Source organism: Mchenga conophoros, linkage group LG6 (assembly GCF_057382185.1).
Source record: "Mchenga conophoros isolate Kocher_MC1m ecotype Shallow Benthic linkage group LG6, M_conophoros_male_GT1.1, whole genome shotgun sequence".
NCBI classification, from domain to species: Eukaryota; Metazoa; Chordata; class Actinopteri; order Cichliformes; family Cichlidae; genus Mchenga; species Mchenga conophoros.
Genome location: NC_140531.1, coordinates 43,305,838 through 43,332,864, shown reverse-complemented (window position 1 = coordinate 43,332,864; position 27,027 = coordinate 43,305,838). Strand labels below are relative to the sequence as shown.

Genomic DNA, 27,027 nt, shown 5'->3' with positions numbered 1-27,027 from the left:
CCCAACCCAAGAAAAAGAACTTTTGGCTTTGTGGTTATATACAGTGATTTCCTGTGGACACAGTCTGATGTCCATTAAGGATCCACAGGCGTGCAGGACTGGATGTTGGCGACCCGGCGCCGGCATCAAAGGTCAGGGTCAAGTCTTCAGGCCAAGAGGGGGTGGAGCTAACCGTGAATCTACTGTACAAGTGTTTATGGGTGTAGTGATTTTCCAGTCAGCTTTATCTGTAACTGTTGTGTGGGTATGACCCTCTACTAGCTCCGCCCCCTTCCTCTAGCACCACCCCCAGCTACTGGTGCACTTCGTTGGCGATCAGACTGTCCTCCCCCGACTGGAAATCCGCCTCATTGATGCTGTTCCCTCCATTCAGCATCTCCTCATCCTGCGATGACCCTCGGTCCTCCTCGCTGCTCCCTCCGCCAGGCTCGTCCGAGTTGGGGTCCTGGAGGACCTGGGCGATGTACATCTGCTGCTGTTGCTGGAAGGAACATAAAAACAGGTCAACCACCAGGAAGAGACATGACCACAAAGAGAACTGTGACGTGATCCGATTTCTATAAAAACGTGTTGTTTGCTATCTTCTTGATGCATGCTCAATCATCCAGGTGAGTAAATCTCCAAAAGTCAATTCTGATTGATTGTTGATTCTCAACAACCACTGATCAAAGACCATGGGTACCATTCACAGAGAGTTGGGGAATGGCAGCTTAGCCTTCTTAGACTGTGAGATTTCCATCAGTAATGGAGGACATCTACAAGCTGACGTGTACCGTAAACCTACACATACGGATCAGTATTTAAGGTTTGACTCTCATCATCCACTGGAGCACAAACTGGGAGTCATCAGGACGCTACAACACAGAGCGAACACCATCACCACTGACACAGCAGCCAGGGAGGCAGAAGAACATCAAGAAGGCCCCGAGTAAATGTGGTTATCCCAGCTGGACTTTTGTCAAAGCTGGGAAGGCGCCTAAAGAAAGCTCCAGCTGATCCAGGAGAGAAGGACAACCGCTGCATAAGTGAAAACCTGTAGTGATCGCGTACGTGTCAGGAGTATCGGAGCAGCTGAGACGCATTTTTTCTAAACACCGGGTCTCTGTGGCTTTTAAACCCCAAAACACGCTGCGCCAAAAACTGGTCCACCCCAAGGATCGGGTCCCCCGACACAAACAGAGTAACATAGTGTACGCTGTTAAGTGCAGGAGGATTGCCAGGATTTATACGTCGGGGAAACCAAACAACCTCTGGCTACAACACAGAAGAGCCACCTCGTCAGGCCAGGACTCTGCAGACTATCTACACCTACAGGCCAGTGGACACTCTTTCAATGATGAGGATGTAACATCCTGGACAGGGAGGAACGCTGGTTTGAGGGCGGAGTCAAGGAGGGAAAGACCATCTCTGAATCAAGGAGGGGCCTAAGGGTACATCTGTCACCATCTTACAATGCTGTGATTGCAGCCATTCCCCAACTCTCTGTGAATGGGACTCATGGCCATTGATCAGTGGTTGTTGATCAGTGGTCATGAGAATTTGCATAATTAAGATTAAGGAGCTGACCTCCCAGCCCATTGTTCCTCAGTGGGCTGGTTCCAGTCATTATGCAAATGTACTGTTTATAAGATTGGAAACCTGAGACTGAAGAAGTCACCTGGATGATGATGAAACGTTTCTCCCACTGAAAACGTCCAGATGAACAGAATCAACTTTTGGAGTGTTGTTTGCTAGTTGTGATTCATAAAACTTGTGTATCTCAACAAGTAGGGAACCATCGGTAACTTAGGTCCAAGGTTTTCTAGAGAACTAGAAAGAATGTTTTATTAGCTTATGGATAAAATCAAGAACTACAAATCTGTTCTCCCTTCAGTGCAGTGATTGAGAGACAAGTTAAATAAGGTAAGAGCAGATCTTTGAATTTGAGCTTGGTGCTTTTTGAACCTTTCAGTGTTTTATGAGCTGTACGGGAGGATCAGTCCAGGAAAGGCATTCTGATAAAATCTCACACCATCTCCTAGTTTGTCTCAGTTTTGGTTTGCTTTGGTGAGTCTGCCTGCCTTTCTGGGCCCACAGACTCAAACAGCTGTGAGTGTGTCTAAGGCGGACTAACCGAAGGCCTCAGCGGCCCCGATCTCCGGCGGTACTGAGACCCGTTTGATGAAAACCTGGGGGAGTGGTTTGTTGCAATCCCAATAAAGACAACATGCGTCACCTGAGATTTGGTGGTGGGTGAGGACGAGGGACGAGCTGGACGTCCGTTCTCGACAGCGTCCACGTCGTTCTCCTTTGTGTCGATCTGAAATGGAGATGCTCGGAATGAGACGCTGGCGTTCACACACTGCACACTAACCTTCATCGCACTGCTGTCGTACCTTGTAGTTGTGAGCGCTGAGGTACTTGAAGTGTCCGAAGCAGACGTGAGACAGACAGACCACAATGGTGACGATCAGCACCACGAGCGTGAACATGGAGGTCGGCGTGTCGAAGCCTGAGAGCACATTAGCAGTTAGCTATGGTCAGCAAATAACAACTTCCTGTCGCGAATACTAACACATCATTTTTTTAGTTCTGCTGGATTTAAAACAGCTCATCCTTTCACCGAGGGTGTGGTTAACTTCACTAAAGGAGTCACCTCAGAAAACTGCCTCACGTTACCCCGGATTTATCGCCTATTTGTATCCGACCAGGTGAGAGTGAGGTTGAACCATGACCCACAAATGTCCTCTGAAAACACCGGGCAATCAGTGTGAGGACAAGTATGGTTAACCACATTTACTCGGCGATGCTATCGAACGCCATCCACGGAGACGACATCTTGTCATCAGGGTGATAATAGCCAGTACCCACTGGCAGGACTGTCAGACCCCCCCAAAACGATAGAAACATTTAAAAAATCCCCCCCCGCCAGAGTTTTACTTGGTCTCGACCTCGACAGACTTTGGTCTTGCTCCCGCTGTCTCCCTCTTGTTGTCTCAGATCGACATAGTGGTCGGAGATTTGGAGTCAACAGTATCCATGACACACAACGAGAGCGCTTTGCAGTGAATCAGAAGAGTCGACTCCCATTGAGCGAGAGCCGGCAACTCAATTAATTTCCCTCCATATTGTGGCCAATCACATGCGAGGATATAGGATAATATCATTATGTGAAAAACAGAGAGGGTGATGGACGTGACGGTCACGTGGAGCGTGCGTCTGTCCTCTCAGTGAGTGAGACAGTGGACGGTGGTGAGGAGGGCTGTGCATCGCAAAAACACATAAATGTGCCCGAGACCTGTACACGAAGCAGCATCTGGCTGCAGTTTAAAGACTTTTTTGTCTCGGTCTCGTCTTGACTTCGTCTTGGTCTCGATACCCACTGGTCTTGGTATTGTCTTGTTATAGTCTACCCCCCCACCCCCCCAAAAAAAGCAACATGTCAGAAACTGCCTTTCACTGTCAGCACTTGTTATCAGTGACAAATGACCAGAACTGTTCAACCTTCTCATTGATCCACTAATAATGAAAACTACAATTAACTACATAAAAGAGAAATTCAGGGATTCAGAGGGTCGGGAGACTCGTAGTGTCCCAGACACTCAGGGATGCTACTGAGCTCTGCAGCTTCTTTCAGAAATATCCTGCAGTCATGAAGGGCGTCTCTGCAGAACAGCTACCTGCACCACTCGCATTACTTTATTGGACTCATCAAACGGTCTAAGCGGCCGTCCTAGGCGGCGCGGCAAGGAAGGTCTGACACAGCTGTGGTGGGCGGGGCTTACCTGTGCGTACAGTGGAGAAGAACAGCAGCCAGAAAAGGCAGAGGATGGGTGCTGCCACCACTTGGGTGACGGCTCCAGAGTGGATCTTCTTGTCCAGTTTGGAGGGCAGGTAAGCGTAGTACATGTTGTATCGGTCCACCAAGTGTTTCAGCAGCATGTACATCAGACCTGCGGGTGAACAGGTGAGCTGAATACCCCTGACGTCATGCTGGACCTGCTTTTATTCTGACTTGAGACTTTACGGGAACAGGAATTAGACTATTTTCAGCCACCGTCACACTTTACACTGACTTGTATGACTTCACCTGGATGCTAGTACTACTACTACTTCAACACCTGTACTGTTACTCTAAACATGTACTGACTAACAGTTACTGCAGTGCTGGACTGACCGAAGGGCACGATGATGGGGCAGGTGATGCTGTAGGCCATCACCACTGTGAAGACGTTCATCATCCAGGCATACGCTGCTCCGAACTGAAACTCGTAGGCCTGATGCTGTAGGGACGACAGACAGGGTTACAGTCAGAGCAGCGCCCCCTGTGGGCTGAAAGCTTTACCGCACCACCATAAACTTCTCAGTGAGTGTGTCCTCACCCTCTTGACGTTGCGGCGGTCGGCAGCAGAGCGAGCCAGGCACAGCCGGATCATGTACATGAGCAGGCCGGGGATCCTCAGCAGGTCCATGGCATTTCCGATGAATGCGGAGGCGATAACGTAGTTGACAAAGAAGGCGCCGTTATCTGGCAGAAAGACGCACCTGCAGAAACACAGTGGTTTTCAGTGAGCGGTAACAACCGTCAAACTGTAGGCTGGAAACAAAACATAACTCACTCAAATCGGACTTTAGCATCAGCCAGGAACTTCCTGTCAAAGAGCCAGCGGAAGAAAACGTCCAGACTGGAAAGCACAGACAGAAACGCTTTAGTAGAGGTCAAAGGTCAGTCAGGTTTCACACTCTTTAGAGCCACAAGATCTGTTACCTGCTGAGGCCGAGAGATGGCAACAACAGAACCATGAAGATCAGGAAGGTGTAACACTTATGCATGGTTGTCCTGTTTTCTCCAGACCTGCACACACCGACAGGTGAAACAGAAACTGTGAGATGGACGGAACCAGGAGCAAACCACGGGCAAACGGGGACAAAGCGTGGGCAAACGGGGACAAAGCGTGGGCAAACGGGGACAAAGCGTGGGTAAACGGGGACAAAGCGTGGGTAAACGGGGACAAAGCGTGGGCAAACGGGGACAAAGCGTGGGCAAACGGGGACAAAGCGTGGGCAAACGGGGACAAAGCGTGGGTAAACGGGGACAAAGCGTGGGCAAACGGGGACAAAGCGTGGGCAAACGGGGACAAAAAAAAAAAAGAAAAGAAAAATGGGATGAAGCGTGCCCAATAACGCAGGGGATAAAAAACAAAACATGGCAAACACTGAGGTCAGATACAAGCGTCACTCGACTTTAATCATCACTGGGACTCTACAGGAAATGACTTTAAATGGGACCTTCAACTTATTTATTTCTAGTTTCACGGTGTGTGCTACTCTCACAAATAACAAAGTGATGAAGAGCAGCAGTGGAAGCAGCTGTACCTGGTCCAGTGAGCCTCGAAGAAAGCAGAGTAGTAGACGATGGTTGGCAGCAGAGCAGAGAAAGCCCAGAGCAGCAGGGTGGGGAAGAACTGAGTGACGATGGGGTTCTGTTCAAGAAACCAAGAAAAACAATTCATCCGACCAAACATCCACCCAATCAACCCAAACCATTCACCAACAAGCATTGATCCAAGCACCCAACAGACAGAGAGCACAGAGTCAGAGCTGAAGGAATCGGCCTGAAGCCGGACTATACACCTGCTTCACGCTTCTTACATTCAGATACTCGACGGGCTTGGTGACGTTGAACTTGTCCATGGTGGAAATGATGATTGCGGGCGTGGTGAGGAAGAAGAGCAGAATGAAGAGGATGCAGTTGATGACAAAACAACGGATCCACCAGGAGATCCCGCCCAGTGAAAGGTGTTCCCTACAGGAAGGAACACAGAGTCAGCTGATCTCAAAGGGCGCATTTATTTGTCCAAAGTTTCAGGTGGGCGGAGCGTGCGGACATACCAGCGGACATTCTGTGGGTCGGGTGCGTACGAAACACTCCAGTTATGAACGTGAAGAACCTCGCTGAACTGAGAGGAACGTGGCTCCTGACGACATCGACACCCCTGAACCTGACAGGCGTTAAAGTCCTTCAAAATGCTGAGAAAAGAAGAGCCGTGAGCAGAGGTGAGGTCGAAGACATGACAAGGATTCGAATGTGAGGGGTGTGGCTAACGTGAGGTGGAGGCAGGTGGGACATTTCGTTAGAGAAAACTATAAAAACCATAAAATATTTAACGATCGCCAAATGAGAAGTTTCTGAGGAGAAAAATAGGGGGAGGAGTCTGAGACAGATAAAGAGGAAGTGAAGCGAGTGGCTTACATGGCAGTCATGGCCTCATTCTGGAAGGTGACAAAGGCCATGCCCAGAGGCTTGGTGTGGACCTTTTCCTTCTCCTTCCTGTACTCCTCCTTGAGTTTGGCCTCCCTCTTGGTGTAGTAGCTGACCGCCTCCTCCTGCAGACCACAGAAAAGCATCAACAAACTGCCACCTGACATGCTAACATTAGCACGTTAGCATTTGAATTATGTGGGTAAAGCTTGGCGATGTCATGACGACTTGCAGGACAGGTGAAGTAACCCTGAAGTCCAGCGTGCTGCTCCTGGACTCATCATTCTGAGTACCAGCTCGCCATTTTCTGTATTGGCGGCATTTTAACAACGGAAACACCACAACATAACGCAGAGACACGCGACGCAGGACAAAATCATTGCGCAGTTGATGAACTGAAGGGAATGTGCAGAAACGTCGCTGTATAATGAGCCCAGCTAGGTAGTTAGCAGCTGCTGATGTGACCGCGCACGGTTCTGCCATGGGGGCGATGTCTTTGTTTTTACCTCCTCACAGCCAGCGATGGCGCAACAGCAGAGGTGTCCGCAGGGCTTGGGGTTGATCATGGTGGGAACGTGTTCTTTAGCCATCAGGTCGGTAAAAAACTTCTTGCTGCGCTCCGTCTTCTTCCTGCAAAACACGAATGAAGTCATCAGGTGACGACGTGGAGCACTTTCCTGCTCGTGTCAGATGCTTACTCCTTGGCGCACTTTAGCAATAACGATATTTGGAATGAATGTAGCTTGTTTGCAGCTCTGGAGGCCAGGATCACTGAATTGGAGACTGGGCTTCACACCCTCATAAAAACCCGTAGTTAGCCAGGCTCCTGTAGCCGGGGCAGCTGAAGGTAACGTAGGCCATGCTATCTGACCAGACTTGAATTTCACATAAGGAGCAGTTTAGTTAATCAGAAGACAAACAGGTCTGGATAAACCTGCTAAAAGAAAAATAAAGAAAAAAAGCTGTGTAGCGACAACAAGCAATGTGAATAAAAACAAACCTGGGTTAAAGTTGTCAGCAATGATTCAACTAAAGTCTGCAATTTGTTTTTCATTGGCTGTGGCTCTGCAGCACAGATCAAATCATCAGTCTTCATGTAAACACCTGTGATTGGTTGTGCAAAAGGTCAAAGGTCTGCTTGAATCAGTTTAGAGCAGCAAAAAATTTTCTTGGAAAACTTAAAAGAAAAAAGCTCCTATTTACAGTATTTTATTTTTCTGATCTCTGTCTCTCTTCCACAGCATGTCTTTATCCTGTCTTCCTTCTCTCACCCCAACCAATCACAGCAGATGGCCCCGCCCCTCCCTGAGCCTGGTTCTGCCGGAGGTTTCTTCCTGTTAAAAGGGAGTTTTTCCTTCCCACTGTTGCCAAAGTGCTGCTCATAGGGGGTCATATGATTGTTGGGTTTTTCTCTGTATCTATTATTGTAGGGTCTCCCTTACAATATAAAGCATGTTGGTGCTCTATAAATAAAATTGAATTGAAATGATTTGACTGCTGGAGATTTATCGGGTCCAACTGGTCGATGTGGAGTCAGAAACAAGGCTTCTGGAGCGGAGCTGAACATGACAGCAGTAATCTGTATTTAGATTACTGCAAGGTGGAAAAGACAGAATGCTTGTGAAGAGCTTGGAGATGTTCACACAGCTCAGGGGTCAAAACCAGCTGATCGATGCATTTCTACTTATAAACGTGATGCGTTCAGAGTCTCACATTTTCATGCATATGAATGATTACTGTGTGGGTGTGTGAGATTTTACTCCCAGCATGCACTGGGCCTCACCTTTCAGCGTTCAAAGCCATCAGTTTGGCCACGTTATAGCAGATCCGAGCCTCGAGCACCGTGCAGTTCTCGTACGCCTGCCTGCAGGACACAGAGGAGGCACACCACCATCAGAACAAGCGTTCGATTCCTGCACCCTCCCACAGCAGCGCTGCAGGACTCACAGCTCATAATCATCCTTCTTTATCTGATGCTGGGCCTCGTGCAGTGTCTGAAACAAGCTGCTTTAGCCCTGCCCCCTTTCACTTTCATCTGACTGGCCATGTGCCCCAGATGACCATATTAGGGACATCCCTTCTGAATGAAACTGTGATAAGCTGAGTGTTCAGGGCAGACTCATGGGGGTTACACTCATCATCACAAACTCGGAGCAGGAGAACAGCTCCGTGCAGTCACTGACAGGAGAGCGTGGAACTTACTCAAAGTGCTGTTTGATCTGACTCTCCTCGGCATACTTGGAGATGCCGTTGATGAACAGAGTGCGTTTCACCTGCAAGACACAAAACTGGGATTACCGCACGGCTAAGCGCACAAATGCCGCGTCCTCAGAGTTCACGGACTTCCTACCAGGTCGTCCTCCTTGTAGTGCATCTTAGACGTGTGCCTCCTCATGCTGTAGACGGTCAGCAGCAGATACATGAAGGCAAACGTGGTGTGCAGCCAGAGCAGGTTCGTCCTGCAATGTAGCAAACCCCCAGATTACACCTCTCAACAGGAAGGTTCACAAGCTTTTACTCTGAAACATCTGCAGGAAACAACGCCGTGATTAACAAAGCAAAGAAGAAGATATGAAATCTCACCCAGACTTCAGGTTGGCTATCGTCGTGCGTCCGAAGCTGTAGGCGTTGTTTTCTGGAAGAAAGCAAAGGTCACATGAAGCCCGAGTGTGCACGAGTGCTTTTCCTAACATCAGCCATTGCATCACCAGATGTGTGCTGGTGGACTTCCAGTAGTCACGGTGTTTATAGTGGGAAAGCTTGAAGTGGAGCTTTATTGGCTTAAATGTCGTTGTGTTGCAAAGACAGAAATAAAACGCAGCGTCTGAGTCACTGAGCGACGTGTTTATTGATGGTTTCATATGCCCGACTCAGCGTGACTTCTTTAAAGCTTCGTCCACGGGTGTTTCTGAATCCTCGAAGGCCATTTCGCCGAGCGGACGCCCTCCATGTGCGTCTGACAGGAAGAGCTTTTATTGTTGACACCCCGCCCCTGGGTCAGCACAGGAAGTCATCATAGCCGCTTTCACCTCCTTACCTACTGCCTGTCACTATGACAAAACCACAGCACGTTTCTAACACGGCACTCGTACTACAGACCAGATGGGACCGAGTCTACCATTAGCCACAGTCTACAGGGCGCAGGGCGCCTACGCCTCTGACCCCACCCACTTTACCTTCTTTGGAGGGTGGTCCAGGTGTTCCTCGGCTGAGGAAAGCATCTTTACTGATAATTCGGACTAAAACATTCAGACAGAAGGCGAGAAGGCGGTGAGTGACACATCGAGACCCGAGACCCTCAGACCGAGTTGCTCTTACCCAGAAGGTCTCCAGAGAAGTTCACGGGCAGGACGATGCCGACCGAGAGGACGCCGACCACGACCAGAAGGCCGATGATGTGACGCTGGAAGGACAAGTAGTAAACGGCGTCTTCGCCACACTTCTCACGAATCTCCTCGTCTCTGCGGCAGAAACAGGAGGAGTCACGGTCTGTTCTTACACTGGGAAATCTGAGCGTCTGTGATGAGTTCACAGTCTGTGGTAACGATGGGACAGTGGAGCTTTCGGTCTGACCGTGAAAGCGAGAAGCCGTTTCCTCATACTCACTTTATTCTGAAGATGGCCGTCAGCCACGAGCAGAAACCCTGAAACACAAACAGGAAGAAGACGACAGCTTTACAGCAAGCGAAACGACAGTGAAAGCCCCGACTGTGCCTGGGATTCCTCATCCTCACAAGCCGCAGGTGTGCAGGCGAGGCCAGTGGGCGGGGCCTCAGCTAACCGTTAGTGGTCGCAGCTCAAAGTACCCAGAGCTGCCGAGCTGAACAATGGCCGATGGATTAGGAACACAGATCACAGACGTACTCTGTGTCCTGCTTTAACCCTGTCACGCATGAATTAAATTCTGACTGAGGTTGTCATAATTCATCCGTGACAAGGTTAAATAACAATAATTACAAAGAAACACGTCAAACATCTGTAGTAACATTAAATGACCAGCAGGTGGCAGGTATGGAGGGACACATCAGTGTCCAACGTAGTGGTTTATGTGCAGGTACACCATCAACACTGACACGGATACAACAACAGCCTTTGAATAGCTGTCCACTGTGGTGGCCGCTATGATGACGCCAGATGATGATGATGTGTGTGCGTTTTGTGAGTTCTGCCCAGTTTGGATGAACTTTGACCCTCTGTCAGCTAACGGCTAACTGTGGCGGAGCAGGAAGAGGAGGGAGTGATGAAGGTGTTCTTACGTTGTCTCTCTGGTCGAAGTCAACAGAGCTGGAAACCGAGGTGAGGCGTTCATAGCGGTCGGGCGTCTCAGAGTGCATCGCCGAGGCAACACTGTGGACACAAACAGGAATGTTAGTATGGGGCCCTCTGACCTTTGACCTCTGTGTGTGACAGCTGGTAAGACTCCAGAGTTCCTTTGAAAATGAGTTTCGAGACACTAAACACAGACGACGGTTCACCTGGATCGGCACGCCCGCGGCGACCCCGCTCGCTCGATCGCAGTGACCCCGCGAGCTCGACTGAGCAGCGACCCCGCTGTGGTGGCGACCCCGCTCGCTCGATCGCGGCGACCCTTCACTGGGTTCAAATTGACGGATTTGGGAGAAACGGCTTAGAGCCAAACCGTCGGCTCAGCTGGAAACGCAAATAAAGATCTGAGTCACGTCTATCCAACAAAAGCTCTGTGGCGGTCGGTACAGCAGGAACTTCAAGCTTCAAACCGCTCAGGAACCGGACTTGATCCACCGGACCTGCTACCTCACGTCTTTAACGGTTTCTACGTGTTTCTGCCTCCACTGTCACAGTTTGCAGGTTAAGGACTAAACAGCAGAGTCGGGGGGGAAAGTTCAGCGATCTGAAGTCTGTAAACGGCGTTACAAAAATCCAGCCGACAGAAGGAAACGCACAGAGGATGACGGCGCCATTTATACTAGGACAGGAAGTAAAACTGAATACAGAACAGGGACAACTAACAAAGTAAAACAGGAACTAAGCGACAATAACTCGGGAACGTCAGACACAAAAACCTGACACGGGGAAACACACAGGAGGAATGTGAGGGAACTAACGCACTCGAACACGACAACAACACGAAACTAAGAGCCAAACGGAGAACAGCTGACATCACAACACACAAGAACTTCAGAGAGTCGGGGTCCAGAACTGCAGGACCACCACGTTTACACAAAGGTGGGAATCACCATGGCAACCAGTGACCCCAATAATGATCGGCTGTTCTGTAGTGCTGACATCTTTAACGTCGACTACGTTTGCTCTTACGTCTTCAGTTATTATCGTTTTAGCTGCCGACTCTGAGCGTGGGCGTGGCTACGGCACGTTGGGCTACTGAGTCATCTAGCTAGCACGTCACAGGGGTCCACATACGCGGGTAGCCGTTACCTTTTCACCGGCTCATAGTTATCTCTGTCGCGCCTTCGGCTGAGTTTGACACAAACATGGAGAGAAGCGTGGAGTGGTGTTAGCATCACAGCAGGTAGCATAATTAGCCATTTCAATGCTGTAAAAACACAGTGTTCATGTGCTGCGGAGGGCGATTAGTGCCTCACTGACACAGTTCAATGTGCCCCGTGGGAGAAATCTGATCCATCTCTTCTTAATAATATGGCGCATGGCAATGAACCATTTTGCCTAAATAGGAAGCCCACTTTGAGCCAAACAAACACAAACACAACAGGAGGATTAAAGTGTTGCAGTTCAAATGTTATGTTTTTATAATTAAACGCTTAAATGTAGCGAGCAGGCTGCTGCGGATAGATCTGTGCAGTCTGTTGGCACTAATAACCTTCCATACAGAAACCCAAACAAGCACAGACTGAAATGCAGAAAAGAGGTGTTAGTGCACCAACCAGAGAGCCCGTTAATCAAACCAGAGGAGGTTAGCAGACAAACCAAACAGGGAGGAAGCAACAACAACATACTATTCCCGCTCCTCCAGGTCGCTGAAACGCTTCTTCAGTCTTCGGGAGAGGAAACAGAAAATAACAAGGAGGTGATGCCAGTGAGAGGGAAACAACCCTGATCAGGTCACACAGCAGGAGCGCATCACGCCCACCACCGTGTTTACACATGGACGCTCAAAGATAGACGCAGCCGCCATGATGTCACTGCGAAGCCTCGGGCTGAAGCTTTCTGCTAACGCCGCCTAATCTTACTGCTAAAACACGCTGTTAACCAATGAGCATCGAGTCAACCAATCAAGGAAGAGTCCCGCTGAGTCGGAGGCTCAGTTTCTTCTATATAGTCAGACTTTTTCCCCAACCAGCGTCGCCACCTGCTGGATATTAGTGAGAACGCAGATTTAAGGAGGATTCACCTGTCAGATCTTGGAGGCTACGTCCATCTTTAATACTGTCGGTGTTAATTGGGGGTAGACATGTTACTTGAACCGTGTTTTTACTTGTTCATTGTTAAGTCAAATTGTTAAATGTGTCATTGTGTTTCTTAAATTTGTAAGTCTGAGTGCAAATCTATAGGATCAAGACATTCCTTTGTCTCCGACCACCTCTCCAGCCACTCAGGGGGAGGTTTTACTGCAGATGCATCCTATCTGACAGATCTGTTTCTTGTGTGGTCGGCTTCCTGCCCTTCTGTGGCTTCACTGTGTCGTGCACGGTGAACCAATACAGGAAGTGAACCATATATTGGGTGTGGGGGAGATTACCATTTTGTGACTAAGGATGTTGTTAGAAACAGTTGGAAGTCAGGCACGCACGCACACACACACGTTCTTGCACATGCATACAGATGTTTACACACACACGTACGTTCTTGCACATGCATACAGATGTTTACACACACACACGTTCTTGCACATGCATACAGATGTTTACACACACACACACACACGTACGTTCTTGCACATGCATACAGATGTTTACACACACACGCACACACACACGTTCTTGCACATGCATACAGATGTTCACACACACACACGTTCTTGCACATGCATACAGATGTTTACACACACACACACACACGTACGTTCTTGCACATGCATACAGATGTTTACACACACACACACACACGTACGTTCTTGCACATGCATACAGATGTTTACACACACACACACACACGTACGTTCTTGCACATGCATACAGATGTTTACACACACACACACACACGTTCTTGCACATGCATACAGATGTTTACACACACACACACGTTCTTGCACATGCATACAGATGTTTACACACACACACACACACGTTCTTGCACATGCATACAGATGTTTACACACACACACACGTTCTTGCACATGCATACAGATGTTTACACACACACACACACACGTTCTTGCACATGCATACAGATGTTTACACACACACACACACGTTCTTGCACATGCATACAGATGTTTACACACACACACACGTTCTTGCACATGCATACAGATGTTTACACACACACACACACGTTCTTGCACATGCATACAGATGTTTACACACACACACACACGTTCTTGCACATGCATACAGATGTTTACACACACACACACACACACACGTTCTTGCACATGCATACAGATGTTTACACACACACACACACACACACGTTCTTGCACATGCATACAGATGTTTACACACACACACACACACACGTTCTTGCACATGCATACAGATGTTTACACACACACTTGCACATGCATACAGATGTTTACACACACACTTGCACATGCATACAGATGTTTACACACACACACTTGCACATGCATACAGATGTTTACACACACACACACACACACGTTCTTGCACATGCATACAGATGTTTACACACACACACACACACACACGTTCTTGCACATGCATACAGATGTTTACACACACACACACACACACGTTCTTGCACATGCATACAGATGTTTACACACACACACACACACACACACACACACACACACACACACTCTTGCACATGCATACAGATGTTTACACACACACACACACACACACACACGTTCTTGCACATGCATACAGATGTTTACACACACACACACACACACACACACACACACACACACTCTTGCACATGCATACAGATGTTTACACACACTTGCACATGCATACAGTTTACACACACACACACACACACACACACACACTCTTGCACATGCATACAGTTTACACACACACACACTCTTGCACATGCATACAGATGTTTACACACACACACACACACACACACTCTTGCACATGCATACAGATGTTTACACACACACACACACACACACACTCTTGCACATGCATACAGATGTTTACACACACACACTCTTGCACATGCATACAGATGTTTACACACACACACTCTTGCACATGCATACAGATGTTTACACACACACACTCTTGCACATGCATACAGATGTTTACACACACACACTCTTGCACATGCATACAGATGTTTACACACACACACTCTTGCACATGCATACAGATGTTTACACACACACACTCTTGCACATGCATACAGATGTTTACACACACACACTCTTGCACATGCATACAGATGTTTACACACACACACACACACACACACACACACACACACACACACACACACACACACACAGTGCCTTGTCTTAGAACCATCTGGGGGTTTACGGTGGGAGGTGCTTTTGCTGTGATGTGTATTGTGTAAACTGTTTTCCCAATAAAAGGCAGCAAGCGGAGGCCGGATTTGGGGTCAGTCTGGATTCAGAGTGCTTCCTGAGACACTGGCCGGGGCCTCCCTTGCAGCAAGTAAAAGATGTTCGTCTTGTTTTTGTCGTTAACGAGAATACGTTTCTAAACCAGCGGGTCCTGTGGAAGCGCAGACCCAACATTCATATTCAAATGTGGCTTTAAAGCAGCCAAACTGTGTGTGAGCGCCTCCTGTCTGCAGAGCTTCACTGATTCTCGGGTTAATATAACAGCTCACTGATTTCAATGTAGGAAACCTAAAAACAGACAGATTCTAAACTGTCTTTGGTTCACACATCAGAACGATCCATCTCTCAGCTTCCAATTCTTCCTGTCTCACCTCAGGCCTGCACATGTTTATTCGTCACACAAAAAAAAGACTCAGCTTCCTGGACGTCTCCGGCACCCCGTGTGACGGATTAAGCCCGTGAAGCTGTGGTCCAGCTCTGTGATGAAGAACGTTTACAGACTGATTAACCTTCATTTACCTGTCAGCGTCGGTGACCAGCGCCAGGCGGCCATAATCCCACGCAACCTTCCGTAAAATGGAAAAGACGAAGAGGAGCACCTGAGGAGGAAGAGGAAGGAAAAATGGTAAATGGCCTGTATTTGTATAGCGCTTTACTTAGTCCCTAAGGACCCCAAAACACTTTATACCACATCCACACATTCACACACTGGTGATGGCAGCTACATTATCCACTCTGCCATAGCTCGGCTACAGACTCAGCACCCGAGTGCCTTTATTGTGATCTCGGGTGACTTCAACCATGTATCACTGGACAATACACTACCAACATTCAAACAATATGTGGACTGTCCCACCAGGGGAGAGAAAACTTTAGACTTACTGTATGCTAACGTCAAGGATGCATACAGCTCCTCCTCCCTCCCCCCCTTGGTAGGTCAGATCATAACCTGATTCACCTCACCCCCCGCTATGTGCCAATTGTGAGGAGGGAACCTGTGACCACCAGGACTGTTAGGAGGTGGTCAGAGGAAGCCTTAGCAGAACTACAGGGCTGTTTCGAGGTGACCGACTGGGAAACACTCTGTGAGCCTCACGCCGAGGACATCAATGGGCTTACTGAGTGTATCACAGACTACATAACTTTCTGCACCGACTCCATTGTTCCAGCTCAGACTGTTCATTGTTACCCAAATAACAAGCCGTGGGTGACTAAGGACATCAAAGCCCTCCTCAACAACAAGAAGAGGGCTTTCAGAGGGGGCAACAAAGAGGAGGTGAGGAAGATCCAGGTGTTACTAAAGGACAAGATCAGAGAGGCTAAGGACAATTACAGGAGGAAGCTGGAGTGGAAACTCCAGCAGAACAGCATGAGAGAGGTGTGGAGGGGCATGAAGACCATCACTGGATTCAGGCCAAACAACAGCAGGGGAGCTGAGGGAGGTGAGAATAGAGCCGACGAGTTGAATCTGTTTTTCAATAGATTCGACACCACAGTGTCTGCTCCCACCCCCACAACCTCACCTGCAGTCAGCCTGGAATCCAGAGCCACACCACTGTGCCAGCCTCTCTCTTCACATGAGTCTTCTGATGACTCTGCGGTGGTCGGATGCATCAGCAGGGATGATGAGACAGAGTACCGGGCTGTGGTCGACTCCTTTGTCACGTGGTGTGAGCAGAATCATCTGCAGCTCAACGTGGCAAAGACCAAGGAACTGATCGTGGACTTCAGGAAGACCAGGAAACACTTGACCCCTGTTTCAATCCAGGGGGTCAGTGTTGACATTGTGGAGGACTATAAATACCTTGGAGTACACATTGACAATAAACCGGACTGGGCTAAAAACACCACAGCACTTTACAGGAAGGGCCAGAGTCGTCTCTATTTTTTGAGGCGACTGAGGTCCTTCAACATCTGCCAGAAAATGCTGAGGATCTTCTATGAGTCTGTTGTGGCCAGTGCGATCCTCTATGCTGTTGCATGCTGGGGGAGCAGGCTGAGGGTCGCAGATGCCAACAGACTTAATAAACTGATCCGTAAGGCCAGCAATGTTGTGGGGATGGAGCTGGACTCCCTCAAGGTGGTGTCGGAGAGGCGGATGCTGTCCAAGATAAAGACAATGTTGGATAACACCTCCCACCCACTCCATGACATGTTGGTCAGTCACAGGAGCTCGTTCAGTGAGAGACTGAGATTACCGAAAAGCACCACTGAACGACACAGGACATCATTCCTGCCTGTGGCCATCTCCCTGTACAACGCATCCACTTAACACACTGTTTGCTGCTACAACTACACATGTTTCTTTTCCAAATATTTATTTATAAGTGACTTATGTATGTATGTATATATATGTATATATTGTACTATTCTTAGTTAGTGTATTGTCTGTCTTGTCTTAATGTTGGTTTAAAATGGAGCACTGTAACAAAAAATAATTTCCCCCAGGGATCAATAAAGTATTCTGATTCTGATTGTAGCCACAGCCGCCCTGGGGCGCACTGACAGAGGCGAGGCTGCTGGACACTGGCGCCACCGGGCCCTCTGACCACCACCAGTAGGCAACGGGTGAAGTGTCTTTCCCAAGGACACAACGACCGAGACTGTCGGAGCCGGGGCTCGAACCGGCAACCTTCCGATTACAAGACGAACTCCCAACTCTTGAGCCACGAAATTTCCGGGGAAAAAAAAGCAGAAATTTCACATCAGTGAACACAAGGAAAGCGGCGGGGCCAGACGGCATCACCGGCCGTCTGCTGCGCTGCTGTGCTGACCAGCTAGCAGGTGTGTTCACTTACATCTTCAACGAGTCCCTGGCGAAGTCTGTGGTCCCCACATGCTTCAAAAGATCCATCATCATCCCTGTGCCCAAGAACAGCAAACCCTCATCCCTGAACGATTACCGGCCAGTTGCACTGACCTCGGTAGTAATGAAGGTGTTTGAGAGGCCGCTGAAGAACATCATCTCCTCCTCCATCCCAGACACCACAGATCCGCTGCAGTTCGCCTACAGATCCAACAGATCCACAGAGGGTGCCATCGCCCACGTCCTGCACACCACTCTCAGCCACGTGGACAAGAAACAGGGTAACTATGTGCGAATGCTGTTTGTTGATTACAGTTCAGCGTTTAACACAATAGTGCCCTGCAGACTGTTCACAAAGCTGAGGGATCTGGGACTTAACAGCCGTCTGTGTGCATGGGTGTTGGACTTCCTCACTGGCAGAACTCAGGTGGTGAGGGTGGGAAGGTGCTTCTCCAACAGCATCACCATCAACACAGGAGCACCTCAGGGATGTGTCCTCTCGCCACTGCTCTACTCCCTCTACACTTCAGACTGTGTGGCCACCCACGGCTCCAACACCATTGTGAAGTTTGCTGACGACACAGTGGTGTTGGGTGCCATCTCCAACAACGATGAGGCGGCCTACATGGATGAAGTGAAGAATCTGGCATCGTGGTGCCAGGACAACCACCTCCAGCTGAACGTCAGCAAGACCAAGGAGCTGGTGGTGGACTTCAGAAGGGGTCAGCACAGAGACTACAAGCCCATCATCATCAATGGAGCTCCAGTGGAGAGGGTGCAGTCCTTCAAGTATCTTGGTGTCCACATCTCCTCAGACCTGACATGGGCTGCCCACATTCAGGTCCAGACCAAAAAGGCTAGGCAGCGCCTGTATCACCTACGACAACTGAGGAAGTTCAGGGTCTCTCCAGAGATCCTCAGGATTTTCTATACAGGCGCTGTGGAGAGCATCCTCACACAGAACATGACATCGTGGTTTGGGAACAGCTGTGTGAAGGACCAAAAAGCTCTCCAGAGAGTGATCCGTACAGCAGAACGCTGCTGCAGGATTGCTCTCCCCCCGCTTCAGGACACCTACACCAGGAGATGCCGGACTAGAGCAGATACTGAAGGACCCGTCCCATCCTGGCAACAAACTGTTCCAACTTCTGCAATCTGGTAGAAGGTTCCGCATCTTCCGGGCAAGGACAGAGAGACTCAAGAGGAGCTTCTATCCCCAAGCCATCCGTGCCCTAAACACACACACCCGCCCTCTCACATCATCTATAATTGACTGAGACAGGACTCTTCCAGACACCAAACCAAGGCACAATGTACATTTCAATTCCTTTAATTTTAAATATGTTTATATTGTCTATCCTGTAAAACAGTCAGATGTCTATTCATATTAATGTACAGAATTCACCTGCTTGCTGCTACTACTGCACATTCACCCAGTGTGTGTATGTATGTATATATATATATATAAAAATAAATAATGTTTTTCCTCTACACCCCCCCCCCAGTTTTTTTGCACATGTCGAGGAGCGTGTCAGGCTACATTTCACTGTGTGTTATACTTGTATAACTATGCATGTGACAAATAAAGGACCTTGAACCTTGAACATCAGACTTCTAACGGAAAAATCCTGCATGCTGCTCTCAGTTAGAGTTCAAAGGTCACTGACACCACCATGTCAGGAAGCCCTCCAGCTGATCTGTGATGTTCACACACTTTGGATGACAGTGTTCTGTCACGTGTGAGCGTGTGTGTTCACGCCTAACGCCAGTGATGCGAGGACAAAAAGGGAGGCGTGTTTATCCTCCGTGTCTGCGGCGGCAACTCACCAGGAAGCACATGAAGTCGAGGGCGAGCACGGTGGGCACGCCGCCGAAGGGCAGCCCCTGCAGCACGGTGCTGCGGATGCGGGCCGAGTAACAGTAGTCTTTGTACTCGCCGTCGCCATCGGCCGAGCAGTTCTCCTGACCGCTGCACGCGTGGCTGCTGGTAATCGCCATGGTAACGATCAGGGCTCTGAGCATGCTCACTGCCACATCCTCGCAGAGAACCTGAGGGAGAAAAGAGAAGAGATGTGAAACGCTTGCTCTCATGAGGGAGGAGGAGCCACATGACCGCCTGAGATGAGACGGTTGACCTGCATGCGAGCATGCTCAGTACGGACCGTCAGATCTAACAGCTGTTTTAACACACGGTAAACAAATCTGACCTCTGGTAAACTCGGTGGGATTTTATTCATTCAGCTTTCAGAGGACCGCCTCACGCCACCACCAGGGGACCGCCCTCTCCCCTTCCTCGGCACCCTCTGCACACAGACCTCCATCTTCAGAGGTTTTCGGGTCACTCTGTGGTGGTTGGATGAGTCAGAGTACCCGTGATGTCACGTGATGCAACGACTCAGACTGATCACAAGCTCAGTAATGTTGTGGGGGCGGAGCTGGAAACCCTTAGGGTGGTGTCAGAGAGGCGGATGTTGTCCAAGATAAGTACAATGGTGGACAACACCTCACCCCCACTCCGTGAGGTGCTGGCCAGTCACAGACATTACCCATAATGCACCTCTGAACGACACAGGAAGCCCTTCCTGCCTGTACGCCTCCACTCGATGCACAGCACACGGTGCAGCGGTTACAGCCTGTTTGATATTTCGTGTGTGTGATGTACTCGGACCTTTATAACGAGCTGTCTGTTATAATTTGTATTATTTACAGTAGTTTGGTTGTTACCGTGACCACAGAAGGTTAAAGTATCAGGAGCTCTCTGCAGGCCGACCTCATGATGGAGTCCTCCTCCGTCACTTCACCTGCACTGATCCTGGACCAGCTAATGGGATTTTAAGCTTTTATCCGTCGGGCCTCGTTTCCACACGTGCACAAACGTTTCTGTGAAAGGTTCACACGAGTCTCTGCTGATCACAGTTATGTCACTGAGCCAGCGACGGCCCGAGATCGGAAATCTGCTCTGTTACCGTGTCCCGATGAGATCAGCAGCAGTGGTTCAACGGGCTGAACACACACACACACACACACACACACACACACACACACACACACGTTTAAACTCATTAAAGCTTCAAACGGAGGAAGTGACACGGCTCGGTGTCCTCCTTCACACATTACAGCTGTTGGAGTAGAGTCAGACACTGGGAGCAAAAAACATTTCAGCCAGAAAAATCAAGAAGTGATGCTGCAGGTGACCGCAGGTGTGTGTCGCTCACACACACCCACTCGTATTTACTCATCATTACCTTCAGCACACTGACGAGAGAAGCTGGCAGAGCTCACTACATTTCCCAGCATGCCCCAGCAGCGTCACAGCTTAGCCTACTGATCCCGTTGCTATGGTTACCTTGACTGCAGTCCTGGCCTAGATTTTACGGCTCAATGAGGGCGCTGTCGCTGATGATGTCACAGTTACATCACAGAGCTGGGAAACAAAGGCGGGCCAGCGTGATTTCACTGCTGACCTGGAAACGGTCTGCTGTGAGGGGCGGGACGAGTCACATCCAATCAGAGGCCCCATTACAAACAGCGAGCTCCAGCAGAGACGCGTCGAGGTCCTCGGACAGGACTGAAACTCGTTTCATCCGGTACCCCTCACTCAGACCCAGGCCAGGGCTGACCCAGGGGCGGGGTGTCGACAATAAAAGCTCTTCCTGTCAGGTGACCTGGGTCAGAGGAAGCCGGGTCTGACCGGGCGACCTCAGACACGCTCAGGTCAAAGTGAAGTAAAAGCAGACGAGTCTAAATGAGCGTTAGTGCCACTGAACCGGGAATCTGAACGTGCTTCACGCACACATGAGAGCACCTGATGAGTCAGAGCAGCTTTCCCCCTCAGCGGCTCCTGATGCTCCCGAACAGGATGTAACAGGAAGTCCTCAGAAAAGACAAACAGGAGGAACTCTGAGTCGACTTTCCAGGAGAAAGACTTAAAATCGAGTCCCCGCCCTAAAAGTGCACCTCTGAGAACATTTTCATGACAATTCATCCAGAAGGTTCTGAAATAAACTGAACCAATCACACGGCATCTTTTCCAGAGCTTTCCAACTTCCTGTCCACCGCGCCTGACGTTTACAACCCCAAAGACGGGCGTAGAACAACAACACGTTAAAGGCAGTAAAACGCTCCACACTGCTGCGCTCCCAGCCTGAGTAACGCACGCCGCTTCAGTCCGAAGAGCTGAGCACGCACGGATGTGTCTGCAGCGTGATCAGCTGTGATTGGCTGTGAATGTGTTTTTAGTGCACACTCTGCTTCCAGGACGAGTTTCCGAGTTTTCCCTGAGACCCTCCGCTCCGGCTTGGATCAGATCCAGAACCTGCAGTGACATCTGCAGCCTGCAGGAGGCGCTGGCTCTGCTGCTGCTCTGAGCGCGTGCGGTGACGGTCTGATCTGGAAAATTCCTCCGGTGCAGCGTCACTCAGAGACCCCCCTCCCTCCCTCCCTCCTCTCTGTTGCCATGGTGATGCAGCAGCAGCATGACTCATCTGAAGCCTCCATCAGAGCTGCAGTGCAGAAGACATCCACCCAAAAACACCACCTCTGCCTCCACCCGCCGGGGTAAAACAGCTCCTGCATCAGACCTGATTACAGCCAATCCTGTGGGTCTGTCCCCCCACCATCCTCCTCCAGCTGTGTGTGTGTGTGGGGGGGTCGACTCTGGTCTCTCACACACACACACACACACACACACACGTTGGTTTTCTATCCTCACAGGTGCGCTGTCACGTTCTGTCTCCTGTTTAGTTTCAGTCTGACGGCGTCCTCGCGCTCACATTTCACCCTCAGGTGCACCAGGCGTGCTCTGATGCTTTTTTTACAGAGCTACAAAAACAAGGAGAGCACGAATATTATGGGCTGCATCATAGCTTCAATAACACAAAGGAATTCTGTGTCATTGAAGCTGTGATGGTCCACTCGTGTGAGCTCAGGCTGACGATGATGAAGGATGTGCGGCAGGTTTGGAGGTGCAGACACACACTGACCTCCAGCATCAGCTTCACACACACTCTGAGAGAGCGTTCCTGGTCATGTTATTCTGTCCACCCTCATTTCCCCTCACAGAGCCACAGGAGCAGACATGTAGCTGCAGACGTCTCCACGATGGAGAAAGGAAAGAAACATCTCACCTTCAGGTGACACGCTCAGGTGATAACGATATAAATCACAAAAATTTAACATTTTCTGTAAATTCCTGGAGTCGAGTGTTTTAACGATGCATGAAACGATACATTTTTAGACATAAGTTGTAACGGCGCCGTTTCTTTGTGAGTATTTATCACACGGCGTGCTGCGGGGAAAAGCCTGTTCTAACGTTTGAGTCTACGGTTTATTTTAGAGCACCTGGCGGCTCTTTTTTACTTCTCATCCGTAAACACTCTGCATCTTTCATGTGATTCGGTTTATTTTGAAAAGTCTCAACAGGATCTTGAGCTTTATTGTGAAAGGTTTATGTGGAAAATAAACAAGCGGACACGCGATGGTCTTATCATCGTTGTTGCTAACGACGACGCATAAAACCAGGCGCTTGTGCGTCCGTAGTGTTTATATTAAATCTAAGAGAAAGAGAGAACTTTAAGAAATGAATAATAACTAACAGGGACATCAGAACATGAAAAATATTACCGCAAACAGTTTATTTTGCGACACCACGAAACAAACGATAGATGTTTTTATATCGTTACATCGAAACGCCCTACAGTCTCTCATGTTTATTCTTTATTTCTGTGTGAACCTGCCCGCTCCACCTGCCCGCTCCACCTGCCCGCTCCACCTGCCCGTCACTGTGCTCCCACTCATTGACAATATAGGATACTTCTATTCTAATCTAAAGAGGACCCGACCTCTGAGGAGGCGCTGCAGTTTTAACAGCGACGGTACGATTTTCACCTGCAGACAGGTGTGTGATGACGTCAGCGAGCAGACATTCCCGTGAGGCGCCGCAGAGTTGGAGCCACACGTTACCGAAGCACACGGCGGTCTGGTTCTCCAAAGGCGCCTCAGACTGGCGGGCAGCTCTGGTTTTACCCGGATCACAGTAACAGGTCCGAGTGGGTCACGGCCTCTGTCTTTAAACAGGAAGTCAGGCCTGGACAGGAAATATCAGTCAGCTGATTTTTGACCACGTCCTTTCTTCAAACTGTCCACAGGCAGGAAGTGACACGTTTTCCCTGACGTGATGCTTACCATTCATGAATTATTCCCTCTCATTCCAGTGTGCTTAGGCATAATCCTGCTTCTCTCCAACTCAACAACATCCACCCGACCATCCCGCCGGGCCGTAAAACAGCCGCCACGTCCTGGCGAGGCCCACAGACGGCCGTGAGTATCCCACAGACTGCACAACATTGTGATGTCACCCGCTAGCTTGTAGACTTGTGGCAGCCATGATCCCCGCCCACCCCATCCAATTAAAATCAGAATTAAATGGAAGCCATATTATTGGTCAGATGATGTCATTAACATACTCCGGCAGCTACAGCCACCTGTGTCACCATCCACCTGTCAGGCAGAGGCCCCGCCCCTGACAGAGCAAGCTTTAACATCATTTAAACAGCTTGAGTATCAGGATGTAAACGTGTTTATTTTAACATGGAGTCTATGAGGACGAACTCACTGCTGCCTCTGCTGGACGTCAGAGGAACTGCAGGTCACTGAGAGCTTCCTGCAGCTGAGACTTCAGAAGAACGCCCTGTGACCCCCACCTCACGGCCTGTGACTCGTCTATCAGGGCGAGATCAGAACTCGCCGGCGTCTGCGGCCCTCAGATAACAGCTGAGCACGTGCGTGGTTCAGATTAAGCTCCTATGGTTCAGAGGCTGACAGGAAGTGTTGCGCTCTCAGAGATCCTGCACTGGTGTCGTCTGTCGGGAGGTCGTCCACGCAGCAAAACAAGCGGCCCCACTGATCATGTGACGGCGTCTGGAAGCAGATGTTTTTCTGGGCAAATGATAAAAGTGAGCACGGTGAACCTGGAGGTATCAGGCTGCCGCAGAGCCCTCGGACCCCTGCGTGACATCACGGCGAGGCCCATCGGACCTGTCGACAACATCAACGGCCACCAGCAGAGCGCCTGACCTGGGAACCAATCAGCTGCAAGCTGAGCGCACAGCAGCCCGTGACACCTGTGTGCTCCTCCCCTGTTCTGCCTGACCCTTCACAATAAGAGCAGGTGAAAAAAAAAAAACATGCAGCAGAGCAGACAGGTGATGTTTCCACGGTAACCTGCTAACAGCCTGTGAAGTGTGACCTTCACTTTCTGCACACGTACGCCAAAACATTAAACACAGTTTCTGAGGACGCCTGAATGCCTCACAGCTGCAACTGAGCAACAAACACCTCCTCCTCCTGCTCCTCCTCTGGCCTCCTCCTGCTCCTCCAAAGTTTGTGGAGTCTGAACGCTGCAGCATCGTCTCCATTAGGGACGCGCCTACTTGTCGCTGTCACTGCTTGGTCCCAGACTCACTGGTCGTTTAATCTCATCGGTAACATTTTAATCGATCCCCAAAGACGGTAAATTATTGTCGTAGATGCTACGCAGCCATCTGCCACCAGGTGGCGCATCATTGTTGAGAAGCGCCATAAATCTGTAATCTAGTCCTGATTAGAACGAGATCGCAGGTACAAGTGGTGGAAATGAGCTTTCTTTGAACAAAGGACGAGCTCCTCCTTAGCGATAGGCCGAGGAGTCCTTATGGAGGTGCTCGGAGCAGAGCCGCTGCTCCTCCACATCGGAAGGAGACGGCTAAGGCTGCCGCCTCCTGGGTGAGGGGTCCTGACTGGGCTGGAGGAGGCGACAGGGAGGTCCGGGCTCACTGCTGACTTCAGACCAGCAGGAGGAAATAACTGGATGATTTATTGTTTAGTTATTTTAGCGCGCATCATTCATCAGTCTAACGTGTGATGTTGGTAACACAGCATCGTTACTGCAGGATGTGATTAAAATGCCTTTTTGATCTTTTAAGTTAACCTTTCTCAGATTGAACGTCGTATCTGAGTGTTTCTGAGTTTCAGACTCGTCGTTAGTCTAGTTTATGTTCCTCCCCTGACCTCCGTGCCTCAGCAGGAGGACTGTGGAGGGGTCCACGTAGTCAGCTCGCCAAGACCCGGCTGCTCCAGTCTGATGAACCACAAACACACGTGTTTCTGGAACTTTGGTTTCACCGCCACTTGTTCCTGAGCTGCTCAAACGCGCATGTTTCCTGAAACCTCACCAACTCCCCATCACTCTCCTCGGGAAGAAACAAGGAGAGGGGTTTATTCTTCCGGTCAGTCTGAAGAACACCTGGAACATCTGCACGGCCAACACTGAAGGCTGAAGTATTACCACATCAACACTGCAGTAACACTCAGGTCTGAAGGTTCAGACCAAACTGGGGGTTTTATTATTTGTGTTTGACTGTGAGGAGCAGGAGGAGCAGGAGGAGGTGCTCTCAGCACTTCATCAAACCTCTGCAGGCTGTGTTCAAGCTCCTCTCTGCTTTCATAAAATGGGAGAAAATTCTGGAAGAGATGCCCCCGCAGCTTCCTCATCGAGCGGCCCATCATCCTCCTCCCGATCAGCACAAAGAGCCGGGCCTGCCCGATCGTCCGGAGGCTGATCGATTACCACATTTATTGATTGGTGGATATCGGGCCGTTGGCAGCAGCTCCTCCGGCGGACTGCGGCTCTCTGACCTCGTTTGTCTCCGGTTTGCGGCCCGGATGGAGCGGCGGGCCAGGTGCACCTGCAGTCCGGCCTCAGAGCCCCGCAGCTCCCGGACACAAAGCCCGAAACCAGGCTCTGAGCTCTGCCAGGGCCCCACCGGGACCGACGCCTGGCGTCCTCTGCGCACACGTTATATAACCACCTCCACCTCCTCCTCCTCCACCAGCACCACCCACCCCACCCCCAGACACCGAGCCGGATGGATGCTGTCCGGGCAGCAGCGGCCTGCGCGAGCCGCCCAGCACATCAAACAAAGCCGCCTCATGATCAATTATCCCGATTAGAACAAAGCCGGTACCTGCAGCTCGGCCTCCTCCTCCTGCTCCTCCTCTCCGCTCCTCTCAGGGTAGATTTCTCCGCAGGAAGCAGCACAGCCGTTAAATCCTCACAGATCCGCCGCTCCGGCCCTCCGCCGAGCCTTCATCCCGCAAACAGCTCAAAGCAGCCGAAGGAGCGGCTCCTCTCGCCGGGTCACAGCCACAGTCCCACCGCAGCAGCGCGCCTCTCCGCTGGCCTCACGGTCCGCTGACAGCCGCTGCTGCTCCGCCGGCTGTCGGTGCTAAAATGGAGGCGGTCTGTCCGGGAATAGAAACGGG

The 27,027-nt window shown here is 50.0% G+C and overlaps 1 protein-coding gene across 8 annotated transcripts; it reads right to left on the bottom strand.

Moving 5' to 3' along the window:
* Nucleotides 1-27,027, bottom strand: LOC146573432 (mechanosensitive cation channel TMEM63B-like). 8 transcript variants are annotated; one of them, XM_085278283.1, is made up of 25 exons: nt 19,935-19,979; nt 19,555-19,776; nt 15,441-15,520; nt 12,196-12,234; nt 10,498-10,588; nt 9,848-9,885; nt 9,560-9,702; nt 9,418-9,480; nt 8,825-8,876; nt 8,592-8,700; nt 8,444-8,514; nt 8,025-8,105; nt 6,748-6,871; nt 6,233-6,366; nt 5,872-6,009; nt 5,632-5,785; nt 5,356-5,462; nt 4,748-4,834; nt 4,599-4,664; nt 4,362-4,524; nt 4,157-4,262; nt 3,765-3,932; nt 2,376-2,491; nt 2,216-2,299; nt 1-481 (listed from the first exon to the last, which is right to left on the bottom strand). In XM_085278283.1, exons 1-25 carry the CDS (start codon nt 19,962-19,964, stop codon nt 293-295), a joined length of 2,655 nt encoding a protein of 884 aa, XP_085134409.1. In that variant the 5' UTR covers nt 19,965-19,979; the 3' UTR covers nt 1-292. The 8 variants fall into 8 exon arrangements, with proteins under 8 accessions (XP_085134409.1, XP_085134405.1, XP_085134406.1 ...); XM_085278279.1 differs by lacking the exons at nt 9,418-9,480; nt 19,935-19,979 and adding an exon at nt 26,730-27,027; XM_085278280.1 differs by lacking the exons at nt 9,418-9,480; nt 19,935-19,979 and adding an exon at nt 24,341-24,791.

Bases quoted from the DNA above. Each gene is read 5' to 3' on its own strand.
- LOC146573432 (XM_085278283.1), bottom strand. From the start codon at position 19,964: ATGAATAAAATCCCACCGAGTTTACCAGAG. The intron at 5,463-5,631 runs GTAAGAAGCGTG...TTTCTTGAACAG, and splicing joins AGCCCGTCGAGTATCTGAAT to AACCCCATCGTCACTCAGTT. The intron at 4,263-4,361 runs GTGAGGACACAC...TCGTCCCTACAG, and splicing joins ACCGCCGCAACGTCAAGAGG to CATCAGGCCTACGAGTTTCA.